This window comes from Grampus griseus (assembly GCF_964374135.1).
Source record: "Grampus griseus genome assembly, chromosome: 1".
Lineage (NCBI taxonomy): Eukaryota > Metazoa > Chordata > Mammalia > Artiodactyla > Delphinidae > Grampus > Grampus griseus.
This window is the reverse complement of record NC_139017.1, coordinates 47,795,480-47,822,532: the sequence shown is the minus strand read 5'-3', so window position 1 is coordinate 47,822,532 and position 27,053 is coordinate 47,795,480. Positions and strand designations below refer to the sequence as shown.

The following is a 27,053-nucleotide window of genomic DNA, read 5'->3' as shown; positions in this document are numbered from 1 at the left end:
CTGTCATGGGGACACCCACCTACCTATCTCCTCAGCCCTTTCAGCCCTGGTCCCCTTGGTGGGCAAGTGGTCATGATGTCATGGCTCCTGCTACTACTAGGACACTTGGGCAGAGTGACCCTGAAGGACCTTTCTGCTCTGCTTCCAGGTGTCAGCACGGGAAAGGTGTCTGGCAGCCTCATGAGCAGGACTACACGGGACCCAACAGCCCCGTGGCCATTTGGGGGGAGTAACAGCCTGTGTCAGCTGCAGGATCCTGGAAGGACTCCCAGTCTGGAATATAACACCCTCCCACTCCACCCTCCATCCAGCTTTTTCCAGCAACAAAAAAACAAACAAACAAAAAAAAGCAATTTTCTTCAGAACTCTTTTTTTTTTTCTTTTCCTAGAGGGTTATTTCAGAATTCCTTCAAGTCACTGCCCTGCTCTTCCCGCCCTCTCCTCACCCCTCCCCCAACTAGGAAGAAGGGAGAGAGATGGAGTCTGGAAGAACGTCTACATCTTCCTCCATCCCGCACCTGTACAGGGCGCCAATGTGATGCGGCAGGTGAAGACCGGCTCTCAGGCCCTTCTGTGGAGCTGAGAGTGATTACCTTTCTGGTGAAAGCCATGAATATTCTACCAAGAAAAAAACGTATGTATGAAATTTTGCCTTCTGTTCCAGGGTAAGATGGGATGCTGTCAGACCTAAAGTCCATCAGTGAAGCCCCTAGGTTTAAGGGGGGAGGGCTCGGTGTTTCCTTTACCGCCAAACCACAGGCCAGATCGGTGTCTGGGGAGGGTTTGCAGCTGCCCCGAAGGAGAAGCGCTGGAAGATCCTGCTCCCAAGCCTCTCGGTGTACTTACAGGACGTCTCAGGCTCTCAGTTTGCCCAGCTCTAAAATGGGCGTCCAGGCCCTCCAACCCTGGGGGGCTGGATAAAAAGGCTGGAGAGACGCGGAGCTGGGTGGGAGCGGGGGTGGCGGTGAAGAGCGGCTCCCGGTTGGTCTCCCGAGGCCGGGGGAGGGTGGAAACGTGAGTTCAGGAAGGAGGGGAGGCCGGCGCCTGGCACCGCACGAGGAAGGCGCTGGCCCGAACGCGGTGCCCACGGGCGGCCCAGGCGCCCCCGGTGCTCCCTGGGCCCGAGGGCGGGGCCCCTCGCCGGGCGGCCCCTCCCCGCCCCTCCCGCCCCTCCCCCGGCCCTGGCCTCCCCAGCCCTGCTGGCTCTCCCGCGGGCGAAGCGGCACTCGGCACCGCGCGCGCCCTGACCGGCAGCCGCCAGCCGGGACCATGGGCTGCGACGTCCGCGTGTCAGGGCTGCTCCGCCGCAACCTGCAGCCCACGCTCACCTACTGGAGCGTCTTCTTCAGCTTCGGCCTGTGCATCGCCTTCCTGGGGCCCACGCTGCTGGACCTGCGCTGCCAGACGCACAGCTCGCTGCCCCAGATCTCCTGGGTCTTCTTCTCGCAGCAGCTCTGCCTCCTGCTGGGCAGCGCCCTCGGGGGCGTCTTCAAGAGGACGTGAGTGCCCGGTCCGCGCGCCCGAGGGCCGCAGCCCCCCGACCCTTCCGACCCTTCCCACCACGCTCGTCTCTGCCCCCGCGGGGCTCGGGCCGCCGGTTGTCCCTGCCTTCTGGAAGGCAGCGACCACCCCTCCCCGCTACGCTAGCCATGCGCAGCCTTAGCTGGAGGGCTGCCTCCCTCCCCCACCCCAGCTCTCCCCGCAAAACTCTCTCTGGAGACTGAAGGTGACTTCTGGATTGTTTATTCGCCTTCGCTCGCCCCTGTGAGGGCATAGACTCAGCTCTCACCCCTCTTCTCCCGCCCACACCCCGAGGGAGAGGGGTGAGGCAGCTTGCAGAGGTGGGAGGGTCGCCCTCTTGCACGGCAGACCTGAGGTTTGTCTGCAGCCCCTGCTGCCGGGGGTGGGCGACGGAATTGGAAGTGAGGTGGCAGGAGAGGGAGTGTCACCTCGGGGGCCGTGCCCAGTGCCAGAGCTGGCTGCGGCTGGACAGAGTGCCCTGGGGTGTGCTCCACTCAGATCCTCAGCTCCAAATCAGCTGACACAGGGGGTCCCTTCCCCTGGGCGGCCACGGGGCAGGTGGGTCCTGTGTGGTCCTGCTCCTGAGGGAGCCAGGGTTCCTGCATGGGCCCCTGGAGGTGGCCCCCTTCTGCCTCTGAGACAAACAGGACCTTAGCACTTGGGTTCACGTAGGGGAGGCACAGGGTGACTCACCCATAGCTTAGTGAGGTGACACTCCAGCTCTGGTGCCAGGATCCCCCTCCGCTTTCCCCCACCCCATGTTACTCCTCCCTGGCCTCTGCCTGGCATGGCCCCCAGAGATGCCCCTTTGGATACCGTTGCAGAGCCTCAGTCTCCCGGCTCAAATTCGACAGGGCCACCTCCACAGAGCCCTTTGGAAAGGCAGTAGGATTCACTCTCCTAGTGCAACTGGGAGAGCAGACCCAAAGCAGGGGCTAGATGACTTGCAAGTCAGAGGCTGCTGGAGGTTTCCCTAGTCCTGGCTTCTCTGGCTGGGTGGTTTCCTGGACTGCATGGACTCAAGCGAGCAGACGCCTGGGAACAAAACCACAGTTGAAGCCTCTAGGGAGCCATTCTGCACCAAGGGCTCTGCCCTTTGGCTCACTGCTAGAGGTATCTGTGAGGTGGGTTTCCCCCTCCACCTCACTTCTGGAGCTGATGGAGAGGAGCATAGGTGTCTATACATATAGACCCCACATTAAGCCACCCAACTGACAAAGCATCAGTTAGGGAGTGATTATCCCCACTACCAAAATCCTCGTGGAAACCCAAGTGTCCTCTTGAGAAGCAAGTCTCCTTGTGTACGATAGTGTTTCTGTGGGTTTTGTACAGGATTGCATGCATAGGGGACTCCGAAAATCTTAAGAAAAAGCTCCAGATCCTTTCTAATTCTGCCTAGAGGTTTAATTAGAAATCAGTCAGGGTATTTTTCTGGTTTTGTTTTCAAGTATTTTGACTTACAAAAGCTCCCTTACCTGGAACTTTTTAGGAGCCTGTGTAGTGCAAAGAACAGGAAAGGGAATGAGGATCATTCTAAATGGCAGGTTGGCACGTCAGGCTTTGTGAAAACAGCAGAGATACACAACAAGCTGGACCAGCTCTTCCTTACTTGCTTTGTGCCTCCCTCAGGGCTCCTTACTCAACGAGGGGCTCTGAACAGGCAGTGGAAAGGGTCTTGCCTCAGGAAACTGGCTCACAGAAAAGAATGATCACGGTAGCAATAATAACTAGCTTTATTGAGTGTTTAGGCGATGCCAGGCACTGCTCTTACTTAGTACCTCACTTGTATCAATTCATTTAACCTTCACAGCAACCCTGCAGAGTAGTGCTATTGTCTCCATTTTGTGCAGAGGGAAGCTGAAGCACAAGGAGGTTGAGAAACTTGCCCCAGGTCACACAGCTATTAAGCTAGTGAGGATATGAACCCGCACATTTGTGTCTAGAACAAGATACTTTGGAAATCCCTCTTGCTTTTTCATAGTAGTCAGCTTCAGCTCTGAAGTGTACAAGTTATAACCCATACTCACCAGGCAAAGGCATGGCACGAGTATCCCTGTGTGTACTCATGGACTGAGTATTCCTGAGCTGACACTCCTGGGAAGGAAACTATGGGCCTCTGGGGCTTCCGGCTGGGATCTGAGGGGTGGGGGTAGGGTGGAATAGGGGGAGTAGTCCCATCAGTGGTTCAGGTTTCAATTCTGAACCTCAGTCCTCCCACCGAAAGACAAAATGTCTTAAAGAACCTCTTCCCTTGGTTAAGAGCAAAGTAGCCTTCAGTGGAAATAGAGGGACATCACGGGGGTGGCCTGTGTGTGGACAGGAGTCGTCACCAGCTAGGGCTGGACAGCTTATCGCAATCCTCCATCCCCCAAAGCAAACAGAACCTCCACCAGCCCTGAAACCAGCCTCTAAAGCTTGATTCCTCGGGGCTTCACAAGTTAAAATGCTAATACCACTGCTAGTGCTTTCAGCTTCCGTGATTACTGCTGGTGCAGCTAGTCTGGTACTGCGGGAGGAGGGTTGGTTTAACAAATAGGGAAGGGAGGGCCAGCTGTTGCGCGGGAGTGGGGAGAATTGCAGGATGACACACACCAGGCAGAGGAGAGTCAGGGGAGCACTCTTTCTCTAGGGTTCCTGCTCAAGTCCTGCCTACTCCTTGGCCCAGACTGAGTTCCAGGGCTGAGCAGAGTTTCTGGATGCCTCCAAAGGGACACGCTTTAGAGGGACTGGGTGTAGAGAGCCTTGATGTTAGAGTGGGTGCAGAGGAGGGCAGGAGCCCTCCACTCAGGATGGGACCAGCTCTCTCTCTCTCTTCTGACATTGACAGAGATCTTGAAGGAGGCCACCACATGCAGGCCAAGAGGGAGCAGGGTGCAATTAGGGCCAGAAAAACGTGGACTAGACCTTCCTTAGAAAAACCTTGCTTATCGAGAGCAGGAAGCCTTTCAGAGAAGAGACAAACCCAAAGCCACCTGGTTGGCAGGGTGTATAGATATGTGCTTTGTCAGATAGGAAAGAGGAGGGGTATTTAGACAAAAGGTTAGGGTTTTGTTCCTGGTTTCATGGGGACCTGTTTAACCACCCTGGGCAGGTTGGGAGACCCCTTTATCTCAAAGGCATCAGGGCAGATAAATGGCTTTCAGAGTTTCCCCAGCCTTTTCCCAGCCTCACCTGGGCCTCTCCTCTGCACACATGCTCTTAAAGGAAGGCTTGAGTTATTCTCTTTGCTATATTAACTGTGTCTTTCTCTACCTTTCTTTTTTTCTCAATTTCCTGCAGCCCTGCCTTCCCAATGCCCACCTCTGACTCTCTCCTGCCCACTGCATGAAACCCAATCTCCATGCAGTGTTCCCCAGGCCACTATCTGACCTACTTCCCCAGGATGCTGGCCCCCTGTGGTTCTGGGATCAAAATACAAAAGCCAGTTCCCTTCTCTGAGCCAGACCCGGGTTAGTCTCCCGTCTAGAAAGCGTCTGCCTCTCCCTCCAGCAGCTTGTCCACCTTTCAGCATGTAGCAAACGTGGGCTGAAGGTCTCCTAGGGGTCTAACACCAGACATGGTTCTTGCTTAAAAATCCATCTCTTCATGGGAGGTAGCATCTGACCCAGCAATTTCACTCCTAGGTATATTCCTCAAAGAACCGAAAACATGTCCACACAAAAACTTATACAGGGGCTTCCCTGGTGGCGCAGTGGTTGAGAGTCCGCCTGCCGATGCAGGGGACACGGGATCGTGCCCCGGTCCGGGAAGATCCCACATGCCGCGGAGCGGCTGGACCCGTGAGCCATGGCCGCTGAGCCTGCGCGTCCGGAGCCTGTGCTCCACGACGGGAGAGGCCCGCGTACCACAAAAACAAACAAAAAAACCTTATACATAAATGTTCATAGCAGCATTATTCATAATAGCCAAAAAGTGGAAACAAACCAAATGTTCATCAACGGATGGATGGACAAACAAAATGTGGTCTCTCCACACAATGGAATATTATTCAGCCATAAAAACGAATGAAGTACTGACTCATGCTATAACATGGGTAAACCTTGACAATGTTATGCTAAGTGAAAGAAGCCATTCACAAAAGACCACATACTGTTATGGTGTCATTTATGTGAAAGGTCAGAGTAGGAAAATCTATAGAGGTAGAAAGTAGATGAGTAGTTTCCTAGGGCTGAGGGTGGGGTGCAGAGAGGAATGGGGAGTGACTGCTAATGGGGAAGGGATTTCTTTTGGGGGTGATGTAAATGCTCTAAATTTAGATTGTGGTGATGAGTTCATAACTCTGAATATACTAAAAAAAACCCATTGAGTTGTACACTTTGAATAGATTAATTTTATGGTATATAAATTCTATTTCATTTTTTTTAATTAAAAAAATCTCAAAACTCATCCCACCCTTTAATTCACTCATTTAACAATCATCTCTTGAGCCAGACCCTGTTTTGGGGGTGAATATGACACAGGTCCCTACTCTAATGGAGCCTACATTCTGAAGGATCATTTTAGTGAAATGAAGGAAATAAGGCGGGGTAAGGATAGAGAGTTACAGAGTTGGGGGTTACTTTAGCTCAGTGGTCAGGGAAGGCCTCTCTGAGCTGACACCTGAATGACAGGAGAGAGCCATGCAAGCAAAGAACGTGGGGAGAGGTGTTCCAGGCAGACACTGGAACTGCAAGTTTAACCAGTGTGTAAGGAGCACTCCCTGTGGGTCCAGCACCCATTGAGCCAGGGAACGTCGTCATGCAAGGGTGCTCCCCTGATCTGAGTCTAACAGGGATCCCCCCAAAGACAGGCTTCCTTGCTCCTCCTTCTGGGTCCCCCCAGCCTTAACAAAGGGTGTCAAACAAGCTGGGGTGTCAGTGTGGGGGGATCCAGTTAGAGGGGGACCTTTCCGCCTGCCCCTCCCTCAGTCTGTCACCCCTTCCCTCTCGCCCTGGCTTGCGCTGCAGTCTCCAGCCTGCCCTCACTCCCAGGGGGTGTCCTGTCCCCTGGTTCCTGTCCCGGGCCCCGCTCCTCTCTTGGGAGACTGCCGGACCCTTTTGGGGTGGAGGGGAGCTGGGGATGCCTCTGACCCCTCCTGGTTCTGCATTCTGCCCCTTTCCCTGGTCCTTCAGGGAAGGAGATTATCCAGGGTGGACAGGGGGAATCCCTTGAGGTAAAAATGTGAGGAGCATGTGAGTGCCGCCCTGGGGTCGCTCACCCCGGTGGCATGGGGCTGGCCCTCAGCAGCATTATTCCCCACCCCTGGGCAGCAGAGGGCTGGACAGCTGGCTGACATCTTACTGTTTTGCTCAAGCGCTTCCCCTGCTTTGGAGCCTAGCAGCCCCTCCTATTATCACAGAACCAGGAAGGCCAGAGCAGGCACCCATGGCAGGACAAGGTGATCACGTGTGCCCTCTGGGTAAGGCAGAGCACCGGGGCTGACAGGTCCGCAGTGTGCTCAAGGTCACACAGCCTGCTGGTGGGGCAGGCACCTGGCTCTCTGCTCTCCCTTGCCCGTTTGCACCTTCCGTGTGGAGCCGTTAATAATAACTAACACACCATTGTAAAGCAATTATACTCCAGTAAAGATGAAAAAAACAAAAAGTAACCTGGACGTTTCTCAGGCTTCCTGAGGAAGGGTTCCCTAGACTGTCTTGGGGGAGTGGGGCCCTTCCTCTCATTGGCCTGAATTAACGTCAGAACCCAGGGCCAGGGGAGGGACGTTCCACGACACCGCGCTGGCCTTTTCCTGGATTGGGAGTCAGAAACTGGGTCCCCACTCAGCATTACTCGCTCTCTTCCCTGTCTGGGCCGGCTTCCTGATCTCTTCCTGATCCACTGGGGGGGGGGGCTCATGTTCTAGTGGCTACAGCTGTTTGCCATTGCTTCCTAAGACCAAGGCTCTGAAGAATCTGGCCTCGTGCTCCCTGGCTGCTCCCCTCTCCAGCTTGGCTGGGTCCGTGGCCCAGCATCAGCCCTTTTACACACACACGCACGTGCACACTCCTCCATGGGAAAGCAGCATGGCATAGGGAACAGCAAGTCAGAAGCCCTGGGTTTGGGTCAGGGATCTGTCTGCTACTTTCTTAGCCCTTCTCAGCCTCAGTTTACTCGTGGGTCACACGAGGCACAATTGCAAGGTCTACCTCACAGCGTTGTCACGTACACCAAATGTCTTGGACCCTGTAAACAAGTGTTCGTTGTTTTCGTGTACCCTGTAATGTTAGTTCTCCTTTCTTTTCCCACACCTTCCCACAGCTCTTGCCTATCTCAGTTCACTGACCCCAGGTCCCGTGCCCTCAGGACTGTGCTACAGGACTGGTTAACCACTGTCATCCAGGTTTTTCAGGGCAATAATGATAATGTATTAATTCTTCAAGAGAGCATTTTTGTACCTGGGGTGTCGGTGCTTTACCGCCAAGTGGTGAGTGAGGTTGTGGCAGTGTCAGGCCCATGTAGCAGCTCAGTGGGGGGAACACTTGAGGGAGATGGGGACCCTCTTGCTATCCCTGAAGTCAGGCCACCCAGGAGGCTGCCTAGTCGATCTTGCGCAGGGAAAGGAAGGGGAAAGAGAGAGCTATTCTGAGAGGCCTGTCGATTGTATCAGCCTGCAGAGGTGTGGGCATCACCTCTGTGCCAGCACCAATGAGACAGGCCACCAGGTAGCAGGAAGCAGAAGCGCCATGAAGCTTGGTGAGCAGTCCAGGCTGTCGGTGCTGGAGGCCGGCAGAGCAGGGACGCTTGGGGAGCGGGAAGGGGGTGCTGGGAGGGACCTGAACAGCCCTCTCCACAACACGAGCCTCTTGTTCTCCTTCCAGTGGCCGGGGTGAAGTGAGTCTCCCCTGCCCCCTCACACACAGCTCTGAGCTGGGAACAGACAGGGGTCATGATTGGTAATCTCCAATCAGCAGATCAGCCTGGAAACAAGAAAATGAGAAAATAAAGAACTGCTGCTACCAGCAGAGCCCTTCTCATAAAGGATTTCATCAAAGATGGGGCGAGATGAAAAGCTGAGAGCCAACAGGGTCAGAGGCAAGAACCTCTGGGAAAAGACAGACTGGGGGGTCTCTTGGGGCCTCTCCCTTTTCCTCGGTGAGCTGGAAACTCAGGTCTTCTTGTCACAGAAATACCAACACTCCCACCTCCACAGCTCCAGGTCCGGCAGCCAGACGGAGGCACCTGGGGCTGTCTACCTTCTCATAATCTGAGACACTTTCCTCTACAACCTCTCCCTTCCAGAAGCTGCCTGCTGCCCACTCTCCTTCCCCCCACGTTAGCCTTTCAGACTGGCCCCGGAAAATACGAGGCTTCCTTCCTTTCTCCGAGAGTCTGCTTACTGGGCGGAGTGGACCCGAGAGACCGGACAGAGCCTTAGGCCTCCACCCATGTGTTCACTCATCCATTCACTCCCTCAGCCTGCTGCTGTGGGCTCCTCTGGGGAAGGTCACCACTCAGACACCTCTCAGTGGGGCCTCCCTTCTGGACACTTGCCAGGCACAGAGTCCAACAGCTCTGCCCATAGAGGGGTCACCAGTTTCCCCAAATACCTCGGCTGTGGGCTTCGGTTCGGGCAGCTCAGGCCTGGTGCCTGCAGAGGGCCTTGGCGTGTTCCGTTCCTGTGTGGGGAGGGCAGTGCAGCCCGGCTCAGCAGCTCTCCCCGGCCCCCCTCCAGGCTCACGCATGTGGCACGGCTCCCTGGAGGCGCTCAAAGCCATTCCCCTCACACCTTCCGTGAGAGAGATGGATATAGCTTTGCATATAATTGTTTATAAGCAAACAATCTAAAGTTTAAGTAAATGATACAAATTCACTTCTGAGTCCAAAATTAGCAGTTACGCTTTGTGAAGTGTCCATTAACACAGTTCTCACAGGCACCCCGTGTGGTAGGGATTGTTATCTGGGCAGACTCAAGACATCTTGCCCACGACCCGTAGCTAACAAGTGACAGAGCTTCTGCCACAGCTCCCTTTGCCCTTGGACCAGAGGCGGGGGGAAGCGTCTCGGCTTCCCCGGGGGCCACCCAGTGAGTGGAGGATGGGGTGGGGGGGTCTTCCTTCGAAGGGCTCCGGCCCCCCTCCACTGACCACACCCTCCGCTACTGCAGCCTGGCCCAGTCGTTATGGGCCCTCTTCACCTCTTCTCTGGCCATCTCCCTGGTGTTCGCCGCCATCCCCTTCTGCCGAGACGTGAAGGTGCTGGCCTCAGTCATGGCGCTGGCGGGCCTGGCCATGGGCTGCATCGACACCGTGGCCAACATGCAGCTGGTGAGGATCTACCAGAAGGACTCGGCGGTCTTCCTCCAGGTGAGCCCCCAGCAGGCGTGGGGCTGGGGGCGGGCAGGGCACAGGGGAGCTCCCTCAGCCCTCTCCCTCGGGCCAGGCATCTCCTCCCCGAGACCAGGACGGTGACCCAGAGAGAGTAGCAGGGTCGAGTTCAGTGTGACCGCTTCCAGCTGGACCATACTGGGCCGTTATCTCTGGACTGAGGTCTCTTCATCTCTAAAATGGAGTGATGATCCTGGCCTGCAGGTGGTCAGAGGAATCTAAGTGCTAATGAGAAAAGGTTCTTTGTAAGTTGGAAAGGGCGTGATGGAAGGACTTGGTGTTTTCTCTCATCTCCTCCTCTCCCTGTGTTTCTTCTTCCTTCCTTCTCCCAGTTACCCAGGATTCCAGTCCAGCCCTTCCCTTTATTAAGCCCCCTTCCCTTTGGGGTGTTAACTGGTGGATGCTAACTTGGGAACAGCCCCCAGCTGGTGGTTAAGCTTTGGGAAAGAAGAGAGAGGGAGGGCTTGGCCACTGTCACCAAGTTATCCCAGGCAGGAAGGTGGTGACAGGAGCTTCACTCCTCACCTCTCTTGCCTCCCACCCTACTGCTCCCAGACAGGGGCTCCCCAGATGGGACACAAGGTGGGGGGCAGGCAAAGCCTGAGCCATGCCTCCACCCACCCCGATTCTCTTCCCTTCCCAGGTTCTCCATTTCTTTGTGGGCTTTGGTGCACTGCTGAGCCCCCTTATCGCTGACCCCTTTCTGTCTGAGGCCAACTGCTTGCCTACCAATAGAACAGCCAACGCCACCTCCGGCAGCCACCTGCTCCATGCCTCCAGGGTCCTGGCCCACCACCATACTGGGGCCCAGCCTTGGTCCAACCAGACGCTGACCCCACAGGACGGGGCAGGGGCCCGCGTGTCCTACGCCTTCTGGATCATGGCCCTGATCAATGTGAGTGCCACTGGGGCAGGGCTGGGTGGGGACTAGTGGACAGTCACCCATACCAGTCCATACCAGCTCCCAGTACAGATTCTTCTGTTTCTGAGAAACGTACTAGGGCTGAGATATGCCTTCAGGAAGGCAAGAAGAGGGGAGGACTGACCCCCGGGGATTCATCTGAACACAGGGGGTTGCAGGAGATCACCTCTAAGGTCCTTCAGTTGTGACATCCTGGGATTGCGATTCTCAAGGGAGATGAAACAGTGAGCAGGTTTAGTGCAGTGAGACCAGGGTCAACTTCCAAGTCATCAGAGGTTCCCTGGGGAACCAGCTCTTTTCCTCCAAGGCCAGATGATGTAGACCCTGGGACAGAGCACTGCCGGACATACCAGGCTCTTCTCCAGGGTCCTCAGTCACTGGTGGGATTCTCCTGTGCCTGCTGTGAGGTGGGCCCCCGTGGAGGCTGGAGGATAGACAAGATGACCTCCAAGGGACCCTGCCTGCCAAGGCTGCCCTGGTGGGAGCAGAACAGGGAGACCACGTCACTGTGTCTGGGTCAGATACCAAGGCCCTCTGCACCCCAGCTCTCATCCTCCCCTGCTAAGTCAGAACTGACTCTGGTCTCTGGCTGGAAACCTCCTCTGGTGCCCTGCGGCCCAAGTTAGCCCAGGCTGGGGCCAGAGGGAGAGGTGGGACACGCTGCCCGCCAGCTCCTCCCCGCTTGGGAAGAATGGTCGTGAACACCAGGGGTGTGCACTGGGGTGAGGCGTATTGCAGGTGGCCATCCACCTGGCTACGGGATGGAGGTGTCACATGGCTTGTCACCCCAACTTGGAGTCTGTCTTTGCTCTAGGCAGACTTGTTACCTAGCCCTCCTGAGGCAGGAAGGCTGGGCCTCAGGGTGATGCTCTACACGTAGCATCGAAAGAGGCCGTTGAGGGCACCCAGTCCCACTTCAACAGCAGGGCAGGGGTGTCACACCATCACTGGCTCGAGGGCCTGATGAGGGGCTAGTAAGAGGCTTGGCCAGGCTGGAACCCTGACCCCCAGCACAAGCCCCGAACAGCTGCCCTATAGTCACTGCTCATTTTCCCTTCTCTTTTGTAACTTTCCCTGTACGAGATTCTTCACTGGGGGCTCTGAAAGACATACCCCTCTCCCTCTGCTCCTTTTCCTTTCTGCCCATGCCCATCATTGTTTTGGAAACAATGCGGCTTTGGGCCTGTGCCCTCCACAGGGGACCTACGAAGGCAAAGAGCACTGTCCGTACAATGTCAAGGCTGAGACTCTGGGACCAGGAAGCCGGAAGGTCCAGGCAGCTTAAGCGTGAGGTCTGCCTTCTCTTGCCCCATGGGGTGCAGAGTGGAGGCACTTTGTTTGCTGCAGGATTTCCGGACTTTTTCCATTGGTTTGTGTCTGAAGATAAACAGCCCACCCCAGAAGAGAATGGGCTGTGCATGCACGTGGGCAAACACATTCACACAGGCCAGCCCACCTGGCATTCTCTGACTGTTAAGGTAGAGCCCACCTTCCCCGAATGGGCTTCTTATAAAGATCCGGTGTGTTCCTGCCAGCAACGTCAGCCCATCCTCTGTGAAGTCCTTCCTGCCACCCACCTCCCTGGAGAGCCCAACCTGCGTGAGCACACCTCTTTTACAGCTGTTTCCCCTTGGCCTTCCCCCAGGCATTCTGCTACCACAGGCCTCTTCGTGTGGGTTTCCTGTTTCTCCCATCAGACTGGAGGGAGGGCTTCACCTCCCTCATCAGACCCAGGACTCCTGAGGGCAGGGGTTGTCCTGTCCATTCAGACCAGATTTATGGCTCTAATGCTGCTGGGGTGTGTCTGACTTATTTATAAGTGGAGGGAGGCTCCCAAGGTGCCCACAGGGAGGTGTCAGCACAGGGGTGGCATTCAGGTGACTTGGGAAAATGTCTATGCGAGCCAGCCTTCCTCCGGGCGATGGGGAGGCTTCCCCAGGGCAGCACTAGGCAGGGGCTGGCAGCCCCCTGATGTCCGTCTACCAGGCCAGCTTCGCCTGCGAGCCCAGAGGAGCCCATTAGCCCCTGGGACACTTCCACAGTTCCCTGGGCTTCCTCTCTTTCTGAAGCAAAAGGAGCTGGGATGAAGTTGCAGCAGGAAGGGCAGAGGTTAGAGTTGATGAAGAGCTCCCTGGCAGCGAGGTGGTTAGACACAGGCAAGGCACCTGAGGGAGGTGGTGAAGGCTTCTCCGGGCAACCTCAGGAACAGGAGACATTTCCCATTACTCTGGGGAGTTCATAAAACTGAAGCGGCTTAACATAAATATCAGTGAACATGACACTGGACTCTGCACGTGAGTTGCTCACAGCATGCATTTTTCAATCCAAAGGAGTCCCTGTCTCTGTTTTCCCTGAGGATAGCCTCTGTACCTTCCTAAGGTATAACATCACCCAGAACAGCCCCTGACATGGAGATGGCACTGGTCAGAATCAGGTTGCCCGGGCGCCAGTCTAGCGCTGCCTCAAGTCAGCTGTGTGACCGTCTCTTCCAGTTGTAACAGTTTTGACTAAGTAATAACTTTAAGCCTCAGTTGCCCCACCTGGAAAATGGGGTTAATGATTTTCCCCCAGCACGTTTTACAGAACTGTGATGAACAAAAGCCAAACTTCTTTGTAAAGCATCACACGCTCTACCAGCATGAATGAGTGTGAGGGGCCCTGCTCCAGCCCTGCTCAGGACAAGGGTGTTAGAAAGGAGTTTAGCACCTCCTGTGCCAGCAGAGGCCCGGTGTGAGTCCAAGCTTTGCATGTGACAAGTACCTGTCTTTTCAGGGAAATGACTGTGGTTAAAGTCGGGCAGCAATTACACCAAGCCTGCCCAGGTGTAATTGCACCTGGCTGCATTTCCCAGGTGGGCACCCTGGGAAAAGAGCTGTCTTCTCCCAGGACTGTGCAGACATTCGCCACACAGCCACGTGGAGGTGTATGCAGCAGGCCAGGCACGGGAAATGGGGACCCTCACGGGAACAGGGCTCTCCTGACCCTCTGCCCACCCCCAGCTCCCGGTGCCCATGGCTGTGCTGTATCTGCTGTCCAAAGAGCGGCTGCTGACCTGCTGCCCTCAGAGGAGGCCCCTACTCCTGTCTGCAGATGAGCTCACCCTGGAGACGCAGCCTCCTGAGAAGGAAGACACTTCCTCGCTGCCCCCTAAGTTTCACCCAGGTGGGGGCTCTAATGAACTCTCAGGCTCATGGCCCCATACCGAGGCTTCCCTGGTAAGCCCTCCCACCCAGAGGGAGAATGTAGATCACAGGTGAGAATGGTTGGGGAAGAACCCTTGGCACTGCTGGTCTCGGGAGGCAGGAGATGGAACAAACTGGCCAAGAGGATGAGGAAGGCAGACTTCTGGCTCCAGCCTGCATTCTACCTAACCCCTCCTGTGTGACCCTGGGCGAGTTACCTGACCTCTCTGAGCCTTGCTTCCAACAGCACTGTGAGATGGACAGGGGCTGTTCCTAATAGACAGTTGGAAGCTGGAGAAGGTGGGAGGCAGTAAGTGGTCTCCCCTCTGCCAGGGCTCTCCTGACCGCCGGCCACCGTCCCTGGGTGCGCAGAGGAAGGGAGCAGGAGCTGAGACCTGTCCCTGCTCTTCTCGTATGTCATCCAGGGCACGAGGACCTGTTCCGCTGCTGCCAGAGGAAGAACTTCAAAGGAGTCCCTTCTTCTTTCTTCGCCATCCACATCACAGCCACCCTGGTCCTGTTCATGACCGACGGCTTGACGGTGAGCCTGCCCTCAGACGGTGTCCCTTATTGGGCACCCCCTTGCGCCCCCTGAGCCTCAAGTCTGGGGATGGTAAGAGAAAGGAGGAACGTCAAGGTTTCCTAGAGACCTCACCTGTACTACAGTGGGCCCCAAAATTTAAACCAAGCACAAGTCCCAGGGGAGAGTCTCTCCAGAATTGAATACAGCCCCTTGGAACTGTGGTCTCCTGTCTCATTCAGTTGTTTTTATTTTCATGAACTCTGTGGATAGGGGCCTCTGGTTTGTTACTGAGTGTAGGCTCCCCACATTTTTTAAAGGGGCAGTGCCCTCTTCCCCCAGGTAGAGGTCATGCCATATAAACTCTAGGGCACTCTGCTTCCTGGAATACATTCGAAGCCTGGGCTTCTCAAGCCACGTGGTAAACAAACTACAGGTGGGATCTGGGCCCAGCTATTCGGTCCACTCATGACCTCTGTTACTCTGTTCAGTGCCTTTCTCCAGGAATCTCTAAGGATTAGGACAGTTTTGAATGGCTGATTGATTAACTGGTTGCCATATGAGGGACTCTCCAAAGAAAAGGCCCTAAAAACCTAGATGACCTGGTGGAAAGTACTCGTGACGGTACTGGTTGACTTCCAACTCTCAGTGTGACCTTGGGCAATTCACTTCCCTCTGCCCTCTCATCTGTAAAATGAGATGCCTAGACACACCTTTTTTTCAGCTGTAGCACCCTTCCTTCAACAAAAAACCTTCTGTGGAATCCTCATAAATAAGGCATGTAGTGGAACTCTGCTCTGGTTGAAGGGGGGAGCAGAGCCTGCATGACCAGACCCTTTGGGACTCCCGTGGGGACCCAGAGACACCTTCCTGGATCCCCTAGCTCCTGCAGGCACCGTCCGTAAGCTGTGGTGCCCAGGTTCCACTCTCAGCTCAGGCCTGTGTGTGCCGCGTGGTCTCGGCTCCAAGCCCACCCCTAAGCCTCTGGCAGCAGGACCAGTCCCTGCCGGCCCACACCACACCTGCCCCAGCTAGGCCTCCTCTGCGGGGGTATGCTGCAGGTGTGCTCAGCAGGACCTGTCTCCCCACAGGGGGCATACTCCGCCTTTGTGTACAGCTATGCAGTAGAGAAACCGCTGTCTGTGGGACACAAGGTGGCCGGTTACCTCCCCAGCCTCTTCTGGGGCTTCATCACTCTGGGTCGGCTCATCTCCATTCCCATCTCCTCAAGAGTGAAGCCAGCTACCATGGTTTTCGTCAATGTGGTAAGTGGCCTCCTTTCACTTTTTGGAGACCCAGAAGAACCATTCACTCCTGGCCCTAGCACTGCCCCAGGACATTTGTTCGGAACTGGACTCTGACAGCAGGGGAGAAATGTAGAAGTAGAGGGAGGAGAGGAGAGGAGAGAGATGCTGGTGGGGAAGGGATGGAAATCCAAGGGGTGGAGCCTATTCGTGCGATCTTGGAAAAGTCCTGTGCTCGCTGTGGGCCTCTGATTTTGCACCCATGGAAGAAAGGGGCTGTAGGAGACGATCAGTGCTGTGTCTGGAGCAGATCCCAGCTGACAGCCTGCAAGGAGTAGAGAGAAGCAGGTGCTGGCCTTGATCCTCCCTTGTTCACCTTGGTGCCCAGCTGGTCAGAGCCCTATGGCCAGTGGAGGGCAGGGATCCCTTGGCCTTCAGAATCACCATCTCTGGGCTGGGGCCTGGGAATTTACATCTTGCAGCTCTCCCAGATGATTCTTTTTTTTTTTTTTTTTTTTTTGGTGGTACGTGGGCCTCTCACTGCTGTGGTCTCTCCCGTTGCGGAGCACAGGCTCCGGACACGCAGGCTCAGCGGCCATGGCTCACGGGCCCAGCCACTCCACGGCATGTGGGATCTTCCCGGATCGGGTCACGAACCCGTGTCCCCTGCATCGGCAGGCAGACTCTCAACCACTGTGCCACCAGGGAAGCCCTCCCAGATGATTCTTAAGTAGCCAGACTGGCATATAGGATGGCCTTCAAGGAACTGGTCTTCTCCGGAGGCAGGAGGTCTGGGCCTGAGAAGTGGGTTAAGACTTTTACCCTCATGTGTGTCCATGCCACCATCTATGACAAAGAGGTCCAGATTGCAGATTCCTGTAAGGTTGCCTAGCCCAACCTCCGACCAGGGATTGAATCACCTCTGTAATATCCCTTCCAAAGGGTCCACAGTCTGTCTAAACACCCCCGAGTGACTGGAAACTCGCCACCTTTCCAGGAAGTCCAATCCACTGTCGGAAAGTACTTCCTTGAATTGAGTTTCTAGTGGAGAGAAGGTTGGGAACTATGTAGAGGCCACAGAGGTCAAAGATCATGAGCCCCAAGAAAGGCCCTTGGATTTGGCCTTGTGCTCGTTGATGACTTTCAAGAAAGAAATTTCTGTTCAGTGTAGATGGGAGGTGGGGGGAGGGGGTAGAAGCCAAACTCAGGAGGTTGAGGGTGGGAATCCCCTGGCAGTGCAGTGGTTCTACTGCAGGGGGCACGGGTTTGATCCCTGGTGGCCTGGGAACTAGGATCCCGCAAGCCGCACAGGGGAAGCCAAAAAAAAAAAAAAAGAGGTTGAGGGTAAGAAGGAAGTGGAGGTGTGAGAATTGCAAATACGTCTGTGAAGGGAGTCTTGCTTGACAGGAGTCAGGTGGTATGAGCGTGTTTGTAGGCAGAGGAGAAAGGCAGGAAGCCTGTAAGGCGGAGGCCTGTGAGGTTAGCACGTCAGAGAGTAAGTGAATGAAGAAGGCCAGGGGAGAGGGGACGGGGTCGAAGGACAGAGGCGAAGGAAGGGCTAAGCTTAGTAAGAAGAGGGCCCCTGTTCTGTGGAGCTGGGGTGATGGTGACGTGATGCGGGCAGAAAGACTCCTGAGGTCCGTGAGGTGGAGAAGAGTGAGGGTACAGGGGCTGCTGGTGGCCAGACTCTCTAGCACACGAGGCCAGCTGCTTAGAGAGAAGACAGTGGGCATGACTCTGGGTTGGTGAGAAAAGGAAGTCTGAAGCCTCCACATGAGTTAGGCACTGATGATAAACTCACCCGGGGTGCTGGTTTCTAAAAAGGAAAATCAGATTTCTGGGTCCAGCTCAGACTTGGTGAATCAGAATGTCCAGGGGAGGGGGCTAGCAATCTCTATATTCAACAAACACTCTAGGGGGTTCGTGTCATCAAGCAAGTTTGGGAAAACATTATCCTAGAGCAAGTGATTCCCACATACATGAGACCCACTGGAGGTGCTTTTGGAATATACAGATTCCTGGGCCCCTACCCCAGAGATTCTGATTCGGGGAGCAGGGGGAAGTGTGGAGGGGAACCTGGGTGCCTGAATTGTTTTAAAGCTTTTCAGGTACTTTTCGTGGGCAGCCTGTTGGGACCACAGCTGAACAGCCCTGAGCAAGCTCCCAGATGCTGCAGCTGCCATGTCTCGAATTCACTGCAACTTCTTCCCAGATTCCGCTCATTTTAAAATTAAGGGTCACTCTGCTCTTGATGTTCTCCTGGATCTCAACAACCACTTACTGGTTAATGAGTACACACGTGGGTGGGGGGGCCCTGCGGGGAACGGCTGGGGTGCTGAGTTCTATAGGATGAGGTCTCTGCCTTTAAGGAGCTTACAGTTGGCTAGGGAAGAAGATGGGCAGGGGAGAGGGAACGTGTGTGTCCCGGTGCAGAGGTGAGGATGAGGGTCTGGTAGGGAGGTGAGAAGCAGGCTGACAGCCAGTCTGCGCCACCGACTGAGGAGGGGGCCACGCCGAGTGGGAGCAGAGTTGGTTGGCAGAGTTGCTAATTCGCCCTTGGCATCCTCAGTCTTCTGTCATGCAGGCTAACATAAAAGAGTTAGGTGTTTTTAAAACTTCCCAAGTCTAGAGATTTTCCGGGCGACGCTTCAAACCTTTGTTTGTAAGGTCGGAGCGGAGTAGGAGCTAAGCGTTTCTAAGGCATGCGCGGTAGGCTGTTTGCGAGATGTCTGGCTGGGCTCCCCTCCCCCCTTTCTCCTATTCTCAGGGTTTCCTTGGCCGACACCAACTGGGGAAGGTGCAGTTCCCACATATTCCACAGGGGAGCGCACGGGTCACACAGCGCTGCCCCTGCGGCTGGAGAGGAACTTTTCAAGTCTGCAGACGGACTGCTGGTTTTCCTTTCTCCATGACCAGCCAGCTTTTCCCTAATTTCTCATCGCCTTCGTCTCCGCCATGACAGGTCGGCGTGGTGGTGACGTTCCTGGTGCTTCTTGTTTTCTCCTACAATGTCGTCTTCCTGTTCGTGGGAACAGCCAGTCTGGGCCTGTTCCTCAGCAGCACCTTTCCCAGCATGCTGGCCTACACTGAGGACATCCTGCAGTACAAAGGTGAGCCGGCGCGCCCAAGGGCGAAGAGGCACTCCCTCGGGCCGGGCGCTGCTTCCTCCCCGCAAGCCCCTCTTCCTGGGGTCTTCCAGCTACAAGGTCCCTGCCCCTCCTCCTCACAGAAGTGAAGGCTCCCCTCCTGACTCTGGGGGCAACAGGCTTGTTCTGGCCCACGTGCCCCCCCCCCATTCAACGTTATACCGGATCATGTGATTTCAGACCACAGAGAAACAGTAAGCATCTCTTTCCCATTTTCTTTTTCCCGGTAGCGGTGTCTACAGACCCACAGCTGGCATCTTGTGTAACACCCATGTGCTGGAAATAACAAGTTCAAAGAAAAGCAGAGTTGCACAGGAAAAATTATAGCATAGGAAAGGGGTTTTATAACTTAGCAGTAAAGGACCTCTGTGTTTTGTTGTTGTTGTGGGTTTTGTTCGAAACAGAGGAGTAGAACAATGACTCCACACCTGATTGAGGGTTGTGCCTGATGTCGGAAACCTCTGATTCCCTCAACTAGTCTCCTTCCCTTTCCGTAGCCTCCCAAGGGCGTATAGCAAAGATCTTTTTTTAAAATAAGTTAATTAAAAATAATTGTTTTGAACATTTAACGTTACCCTCAGAAGTAATCAGAGGTGCCCTAGAGTGTTGGAAAACCAGCACTAAAGATGAGTGATTTCTCTAGAGCAGAAGTGGGGGCCGTTGGTGTAGGGGGTTGCGGGGGGCGCCAGGCAGGGTCAGAGCAATGAGAGCTACATCCCGCTCATCTGCTGAGTTGATCCTGAGACCTGGGTCCTTGAAATCAAAGGATAATCCCCAAACTTCAAACGAGTAAAGGAAGTAATGAAGTAATGTTGGTATCACCTGTCACATAGTATATCCCACAGAGGTTGAAGTGATTCACAAATGTTAGAGTTTAATAAGAAGAAGAATGTTATGTTGGTTGGTTCTGCTGCAAATGATCACTCAAATCTGTCCTCTTCTTTTCTCACCATCCCGGCCTTAGTTCAACCACTTAACCTGTCTGGATTAGTTAAGGGTGCCCAGCTTTTCGTAATTTCTAATCACTCCCATCCCTGCCTTGGCAGGTCTTGGCTTGTCTCCTGGCCTTCAGATTTGCCTCCATCAGTGGTTCTCACTGCTGGTTCCACATTAAAATCACCTGGAGCCTTTGTAACAAAGCCCAGTGCCTGGGCTTCATCTCCACGAAGTCTGATGTAACTGGTCCAGAGCTGCTGAGTGATGGTAACGTGTAGCCAGGGTGAGGAACACTTACTGGGCCGTCCTCTACACGGCTCCAGAGGGATTGCTTGGAAACACAGAGCTGCTCACAGCCTTCACATCTTCTGTGGAGCGCTTTTCCTTTCTCCAGCCTTCTCCCTCCCTGCTTCCCCTCAGAGCCCGCATTCTAGCCATGTTGAATTACTTGCTATTCCCTGATAGCACAAAACCCATTCTGTATCTCCACAGTCTGCCTGGAATGCCCTCTCTCTTCTGTCCCACCTTCTCATCTGCCTGTTCAAGTCCCTCCCCTTTCACCCCCTCTGGGAAGCTTCTCTGACCCCACTGGGAAGGTGTGCCCCGCTCCTTTGTACCTGCCTCTCCTGTTTGTCCCACCTCAAGGCTTTTCTACCTATGTTATCTGCGTCCTCTCCTTGACAACACGCTCCCTGAATGCACCAGCAAGGGACAAGGGCAAGAGCATGGGCTTTGAGGTCATCAGCAGATCTGAAGGTCAGTCCTGTCTCCACACCTTCTGGCTTTGTGACCTTGTGCAGGTCAATTTCCTTCCCCTTTCTGAGCCTCAGTTTTCTTATGTGCAAAATTGGGATGCAAACACCTTCCTGTGAGGATGGTTTTGTGCACTAGAGCAAATGTAAAGCTCTTGACTTAGCAGCGTAACTGGCTCACAGGTGCTCAGTATATACGTTAACTCTTATTATTCATCTGAGTACCCTCAGTGTTTAGCACAGTACCTGATGCACAGCAGGTACTGAAAGGTTTTTGAACGTATGAGTGGAATAGACAGTGGGTACTGCTGACCAGTGTTGAATCTAGAGATAGCTTCATGGAGGGGAGGGAACATGAACTGCCCCAGGGTTTGGAAAGTCAGAGGAAAAAGGAAAGGCATTCTGGGGAAGGATGGGGTGGGGGGCAGTGAACAGGGTGAGAGCAAAGGCACAGACAGGTATAAATGTAAGTGAGGAACTTGAAGGACAGAGGAGACAATGGCGATCTCTGATTCAAACAACACTAAATGTCTACCGTACGTTGGCCACTGTGCTAATATTAAGCAGTGGTATATGCCACTGAACTAAAATTCAAGGCACATCCTCTCTCGTGGGCTTCCAGCCTGTAGAGGGAGGCTGCCTGGTAAACAGGTGGGAGGTGGGTGAGGCACGTGAGAGTAGAGTGCAGGGGGCTGAGGGAGCACAGAGGAGGAGCTAATCCAGGTTCAAGGATGGGGGCTGGGGGGAGAAGATTATGATGGAAAGCTCAACTTAAAAGATGAACAGGAGTTTTCCAGACAAAGAGGAAGAGGGGGAATGTTCAGGAGGGGGTGAAGGCATGTATGAGAAGCTGGCGGTGAGAGTGTGTGCAGGGTCAGGAAACGGAAGAGAGTTTCTCCTGACTGGAGGGTAGATTGTGAGCAGATACTGTGACAGTCTGAGCTCTCAACGGGGGCAGATTATAGAGGGCCCTGCAAACCACATTAAAGCATTTGGACCTGATCCTGATGGCAGCGCTGAAGGGTTTAAGCGGAGAACTGGCCAGCGCTCTGCTGAGCGCTCACGTGTGTCTTGCGTCAGAGTTATCCACACAGCAACCCTGCGAAAGAGGTGTTGTCATGCCCATTTTACCGAAGGAAACCAGGGCCTAGAGAATGGGAAGGACTTGCCTAAGGTCCCATGCTAGTAGGTGATGTAGCGGGCTTGGAACCCAAGTCTGACTCTGAAGCTCGGGCTCCGAAGGTCTGTGCCATGTTGCCGGATTGACCAGAGGTGTGGCTGGTCAGCACGATGCCAGGGCAGTGAGGACACTAGCCTGCCTGGCAGAGGAGGTCAGGAAATCTTTCTGGAAAGGTAATTGGCATTCCGATTGGGAAAGGCCCTGAATGCCAGGCTAAGCAACTTGGAGTTTACGCTGGAGACAATCGTGAGCAATTGAAGGTTTCAGAACAAGGAAGGGATATAATGACAAGCGGGACCTAAGCAAAGTTCAGAGCTAAAGTCTGAGAGATCTCAGGGATCCAAAGTAGTCCTCTTAGGCAGCTGTACCGCTTTCCAGAGGCTTCCCGGAAACAACCTGGATTATGCCAGCTGACTTCTGTCTCCTTAACTTGCTGTTACTAAGCCAGATCCTTCTCTTTTGGTTAGGCTGTGCGACCACAGTGCTGGTAACAGGGGCAGGCGTTGGTGAGATGGCCCTCCAGATGCTGGTTGGCTCGGTATGTGGGGAAACTCGGGGTGGGGGGAGTAATCAGGGAGCGCCCCTCCAGGCAGGTGAGAAGATGTGGCCAGCCCCCGTCTGAACCTAGGCTGTCCCTTCCCTGAGCCTCCCACACAGCAAGCGGGAGCCCCACTCTGTCTCTGTCACCTGTTTCCGTTTCCGAGCCACCCTTGGAAGCTGAGCCTCCAAATGTGGGACCTGGAGATGTAAAGGGATGCTAGGGATTGTCCAAAGCAAACACAGGCCACGTCTGGGAGCAGGGCCAGAGGGCCCCGTGGGAATGTTTAGCTCTCAGAGCCTGGGATGGGTTTGGGCTGCAGGCAGAGTTCCTTTCCATCCCTCTCAATCCACCACTCCCTGCCCCACCTCTCCTCGCCTCTGGCCACCCTACAAAGGGCCCAGCTTTCCTGCCTGACTCCTGCCCTGATCAAGGGCCCAACTCACCCAGTTCTCTTCAAACATACCCACGTTTCATTTGTTCATCAGGAAAAAAAAAATCCACCTACTTTTTATGGAAGACAGTAATGAAGATATTGTTATGCTTCCTTTTACAAAGGAGGATACTGAAACTCAGAGAGATTAAGCAACTTGCCTTCAGTCACACCTGTAATAACCAACAGAGATGACGTCCATACTTATGTCTTTCAGTCTCCAAAATCCCTCTAATCACTACTCAATTCTCCTTCCCTTTTGTCCTGCTGGACAGGAGGAAGAGCTACATCTTACACTACCCTCTGCATTGAAATGACGTGATGTCATTTGCTTCAGTGTAATCTAGTGCAGGGAAGAAGAGGTACAGAGGGGTACAGAGGAAACATACTAATTACTAAAGTTGGTGATGGGTCCATGGGAATTCCATATGCCACTTGAGTATATGTTTTAAATTTTCATAATAAAAGGATGTATATATACACACACACACACACACATATATCATAATAAAAGGATATGTAGATATATCTCTCTCCTCTGCAGAGTTCTGATCAGGGCTTGGGGGTATAGAAACAGCTAATATGATTGGAGTTTTAAGGAAGATACAGAGATTTTCAAAGGTTCCAGGACACAGAGCTGAAAGGGACTGCAGGGGTCACTGGGTCCAACCTCTGCCATACAGCAGGATTTCTGCCACCTCCAGAAACATAACCTTGAAACAAGGCCAAGATGTCCCTCCTACCAGTGTTTCTGTCTGTTAGCATGCTGGGCCAGAACTTGACTGAAAAACCTGCTGAGGCCCGAGAAGGCTGCTTCCTCCAATACATCTTTCTGTGAGGTTTTGATGGCCTGTTTCTCTGTGTTTTCCCCTTTGGCAGGTATTCCAGGCTCGGGGCAGCTATAGTTTCCTGGTCTGTGGCGTGATCTTTGGTGGCTTGGCTTTTACCTTCTATATCTTGCTCCTGTTTTTCCACAGGATGCACCCTGGACTCTCATCAGGTAAGGAAAGAATCTGTTTCTACACAAGAGGAGGAAAACAGAGCAGGGGGGCACGTGAGAGACGCTGTGGATCTTAGCACGCCACAAATGCTGTTCTGTTCCAAGTAAAATGCAAGGAAATGTTTATTTTTCTACAGCTTCCTTTTCCCCTCTTCCTGCTTTGCCCTGCGATTGTCTGTGCTGGGCTCTCAGGGCAAGAGGGAACGGGATAGGCTGACTCATGGTTTCTCCATCAGGAGAGGGGCATGGTCTGTGAACTGGCTTCCTGCATCCCACCAGACCAGGGGACCATGGGCCAAGAATCGCATTCCAGCCTGTGCTGAGCACGGAGAGGCAGAGCCTGCCTCCTTGGCTGGAACTCGGCCCAGCAGCCTAATTGGCCATTTCTTTGCAGTTTGGGACTTGACTCGAGTCCAAATGTCTTTTTTCAAAAAGAAGTCCTTCAGGCCAAGTGGCAAAGAAAAGCTCCTTCAGGGCAGAGACACCTCCTAAGAATAGTCTCGCTCCTGGAGACCCCAGGCAGGGGGAGTCCCAAAGCTGTTTTCATAACCCTGAGCCCTCACCTGCCTTTCCGCCCAGAGCTCTCAAAGTCCCAGCAACTGAACCAGCTGTCCACACAGCCAGTTCTTAAGGCAGAAACCTTCTCCTCTTCATAGAAAGTAAAATACCAATCACAAAAAGACTGCAGGGTCAGGCATCCATGGTCCTGTCTCGCAGTAGGTGATCATACACTCCCTTTAAACATCAGCGTGGGCCCCCCAGTCAGCACACACTACATCCTTGTGCCTGAGGTGGCAGGTACCAGAGTTGTTCAGTCCAGCACTCGGCACAGGGCCTTCAGTTAGGCCACGGTTCAAGAAAGCTCTGATGAATATCCAATGAGTAACACTTCATGAGTTCCCTGTTCACGGGAGACAAAAAAAACCCCACCATATTCCCCAAGCCCTAGACACTAGTCTCAGCAAACTGTCTCCACCGACTAGTCTGCCAGAACTAGTAGGTCTGACTTTCCACTCGGCCTCCTAATGTGAACCGTTGAATGGCAGAGAAACAAAGAGTAAGCTGTCGGGATGAATAAGGGCTAGTTAATCAGAACTGCTCAAACATGCTACCTGTTTTTTCTCTTGTAGTTCCTACCCAGGACAAAGCACTTGGAATGGAAAGCCTGGAGTGCTACCAGAGGTAAAACTGAGATGAAGGAGGCTGGCGAAGACTTCCGGCCTCTTGCGCACCAGCTCAGGTCAAAGGGCTGAAGAAAGCTGGGGTGGCAGCGGAGGCAACCTCTCGACGCCTTGGTTCCGATCTTCTCTAATACTCGGTTGGGTAGAAGAAATTAAATTGAGTTCTGGTACCTGGGTCCTCCCTGGGCAAATCATTAGATGTTTACCTGGCTATTCAAGTTACTCTCCTCTTCCCTGGCTCAGACTTTTGGTAAGAGCGGGCTAGGATACCCAGCTGGGAAGGAAGAAGACAGCTAGATGCTTCACTCCACTGGCCGCCTCCTTCATGGACCACACCCTGGGTTTGAAGATGACTCTTGGTTGAAGTTTGAAAAAATAAGTTGAAATTATAAAGAGCGATGATCATTGCTATATGTAGATAGACTTTAAATTAATCAAAACAAATCCCAAGTTATTCCCTGGCATGCTCAAAGGATTTATGTGCTTTTCCTTATTATAGTCCGAAGGCCCTCCAACTCCTGCTGCTGCTGTCAGTAGTTTGTCTGTCATCTAAAACATCGAAAGGAAAAGTTGAATCTTGCTACCTTTGGGGCACTTCAGTGGTATGCTGGGCTAGCTCATACCAGCTTATAAAAGCCAATTGTTAAGTATTCATTTTGAGAGCTGGTTGTTAAACCCAGCCATTATTTAAAATTAAATTAGAGAAACTTATTACCTTCGTTTTTAATGTAATTTAACTATACTCAAAACTCATCACTTCCTAACTTTTTTATACCTATGCTCTTGAAGTTATTTATTGTGCCTGCAGGGTAGAAATATTATATAAAGGTATGCTTCCGTGTATGTCTTTCCAACTCCACTTTCAGTGATAATATGTTAGCGGCTTGAGATCAGCCATGGTGGGAGTATTTACACCACAGAAATTGGCAAAAGCTAGAAATCATGGCTTTATTGTCCCCTTGGAGAGCCATCTGATAAACATTTACCAGCATAGCACTGCTAATCATCAATGCTAATTGGTCCAGAAGTTGTCTGGGAGAATGGGATAGAGTTTCTGCTTTTACTGACATTGAATGGCTTATAAAAGGTATAGAAACAGCATGAAGAATTTCTCAAAAATAGCTAATTTAAACTTTACGTCTTCTATAGGGAAAAAAACTCTTTATATCACGTCAGAATTTTCTTTAACATAAAGCTGGACGACTGACCAATTCGAGCTGTGCAGTATACTGAAAGCAGTGTCTGTCAGGGAGTATCAGCTCCTGTCCAGATCAAATCCTGTAGTAATACAGAGACAGGATGCAAACTCAGCCAACTTGGAGCAGTTAAGAGTGCTGAGACTTCTGTAAGTAGTGAAATGGCTGTTACAGTGGCTGTTTGTGTGTTAGTTTACCAGCACTTTCTCTGTGTAAATACAAATGTACATGTATAAATATAAAATAAGTGGATCGTGGTTCTCAATAACCTGTCCAAGTGGAGCAGTTCACATGCCCCACACCAAAGGCTTATCCTGGAACCATCGGCATCGTCATGTTAGCCAGCTCCATCTGCCATCAACATGGTGTCACAGTGAGAATCTGGCTATAGAGAGAGACCTGGTTCAAGCCCTGGCCTCACCTTGTAGCTATGTGGCCCTGGGCAGATCACTGAGACTCTTCCAGCCTTGCTTTTTTTTGTATCTTTAAAGTGATATTTCTAAAAGAACCTTAACCCTACCTCAAAGGAATTCTGAAAGAATTAAGTGCATTTGTGTAAAGCAATTATCATATGCCTGACACAGAAATTTGCTTAATAACTGCTAGCAATTTTTATCTTTAAAACCTCCTCGTTAGCAGCTTAGAAACTGTTCATATGTTTGGTACATATTTATTGTAAATCAAACAGATCCAAATTCTTTTGAAAGCTGGTGGTCTAGGGGTATAGTTTTAACTATGCCTCTAAATACTTAAAAGTATTAGACGGCAGCCAGAGTTACTTGTGCAATCTAACCAGAGTGAGTGACTGACCCGGGGAAAAAGAAAGCAGCTATATTTTTCTTGTGGTTTTTTCAAGAAAACGTCCTTTTTATACAGATTTAGAAAGAAGAATCAATAGCTGTATCTAAGGTGATCATGATTAATCTGTGAATATAGAAAACAAGATTGAAACAAATCTAAGAGTACCTTTCCTAAAATAAAATATTTTAAATTTAATAA

At 52.9% G+C, this 27,053-nt stretch overlaps 1 protein-coding gene across 2 annotated transcripts; it reads left to right on the top strand.

Annotated features, from left to right (window-relative positions):
- Positions 1 to 1,269: 1,269 nt before the first annotated feature.
- MFSD4A (major facilitator superfamily domain containing 4A) lies at positions 1,270 to 27,053 on the top strand (the record flags this gene model as incomplete). Of its 2 annotated transcripts, XM_082647144.1 has the most annotated exons (10): positions 1,270 to 1,499; positions 9,605 to 9,803; positions 10,468 to 10,719; positions 13,746 to 13,908; positions 14,354 to 14,469; positions 15,540 to 15,713; positions 18,655 to 18,802; positions 22,174 to 22,244; positions 23,557 to 23,677; positions 24,808 to 27,053. In XM_082647144.1, the coding sequence occupies 10 exons, from the start codon at positions 1,270 to 1,272 to the stop codon at positions 24,861 to 24,863; spliced, it is 1,530 nt and encodes a 509-aa protein (XP_082503270.1). In that variant the 3' UTR covers positions 24,864 to 27,053. The 2 variants fall into 2 exon arrangements, 1 of the variants encoding a protein (XP_082503270.1); XR_014296281.1 differs by lacking the exon at positions 22,174 to 22,244.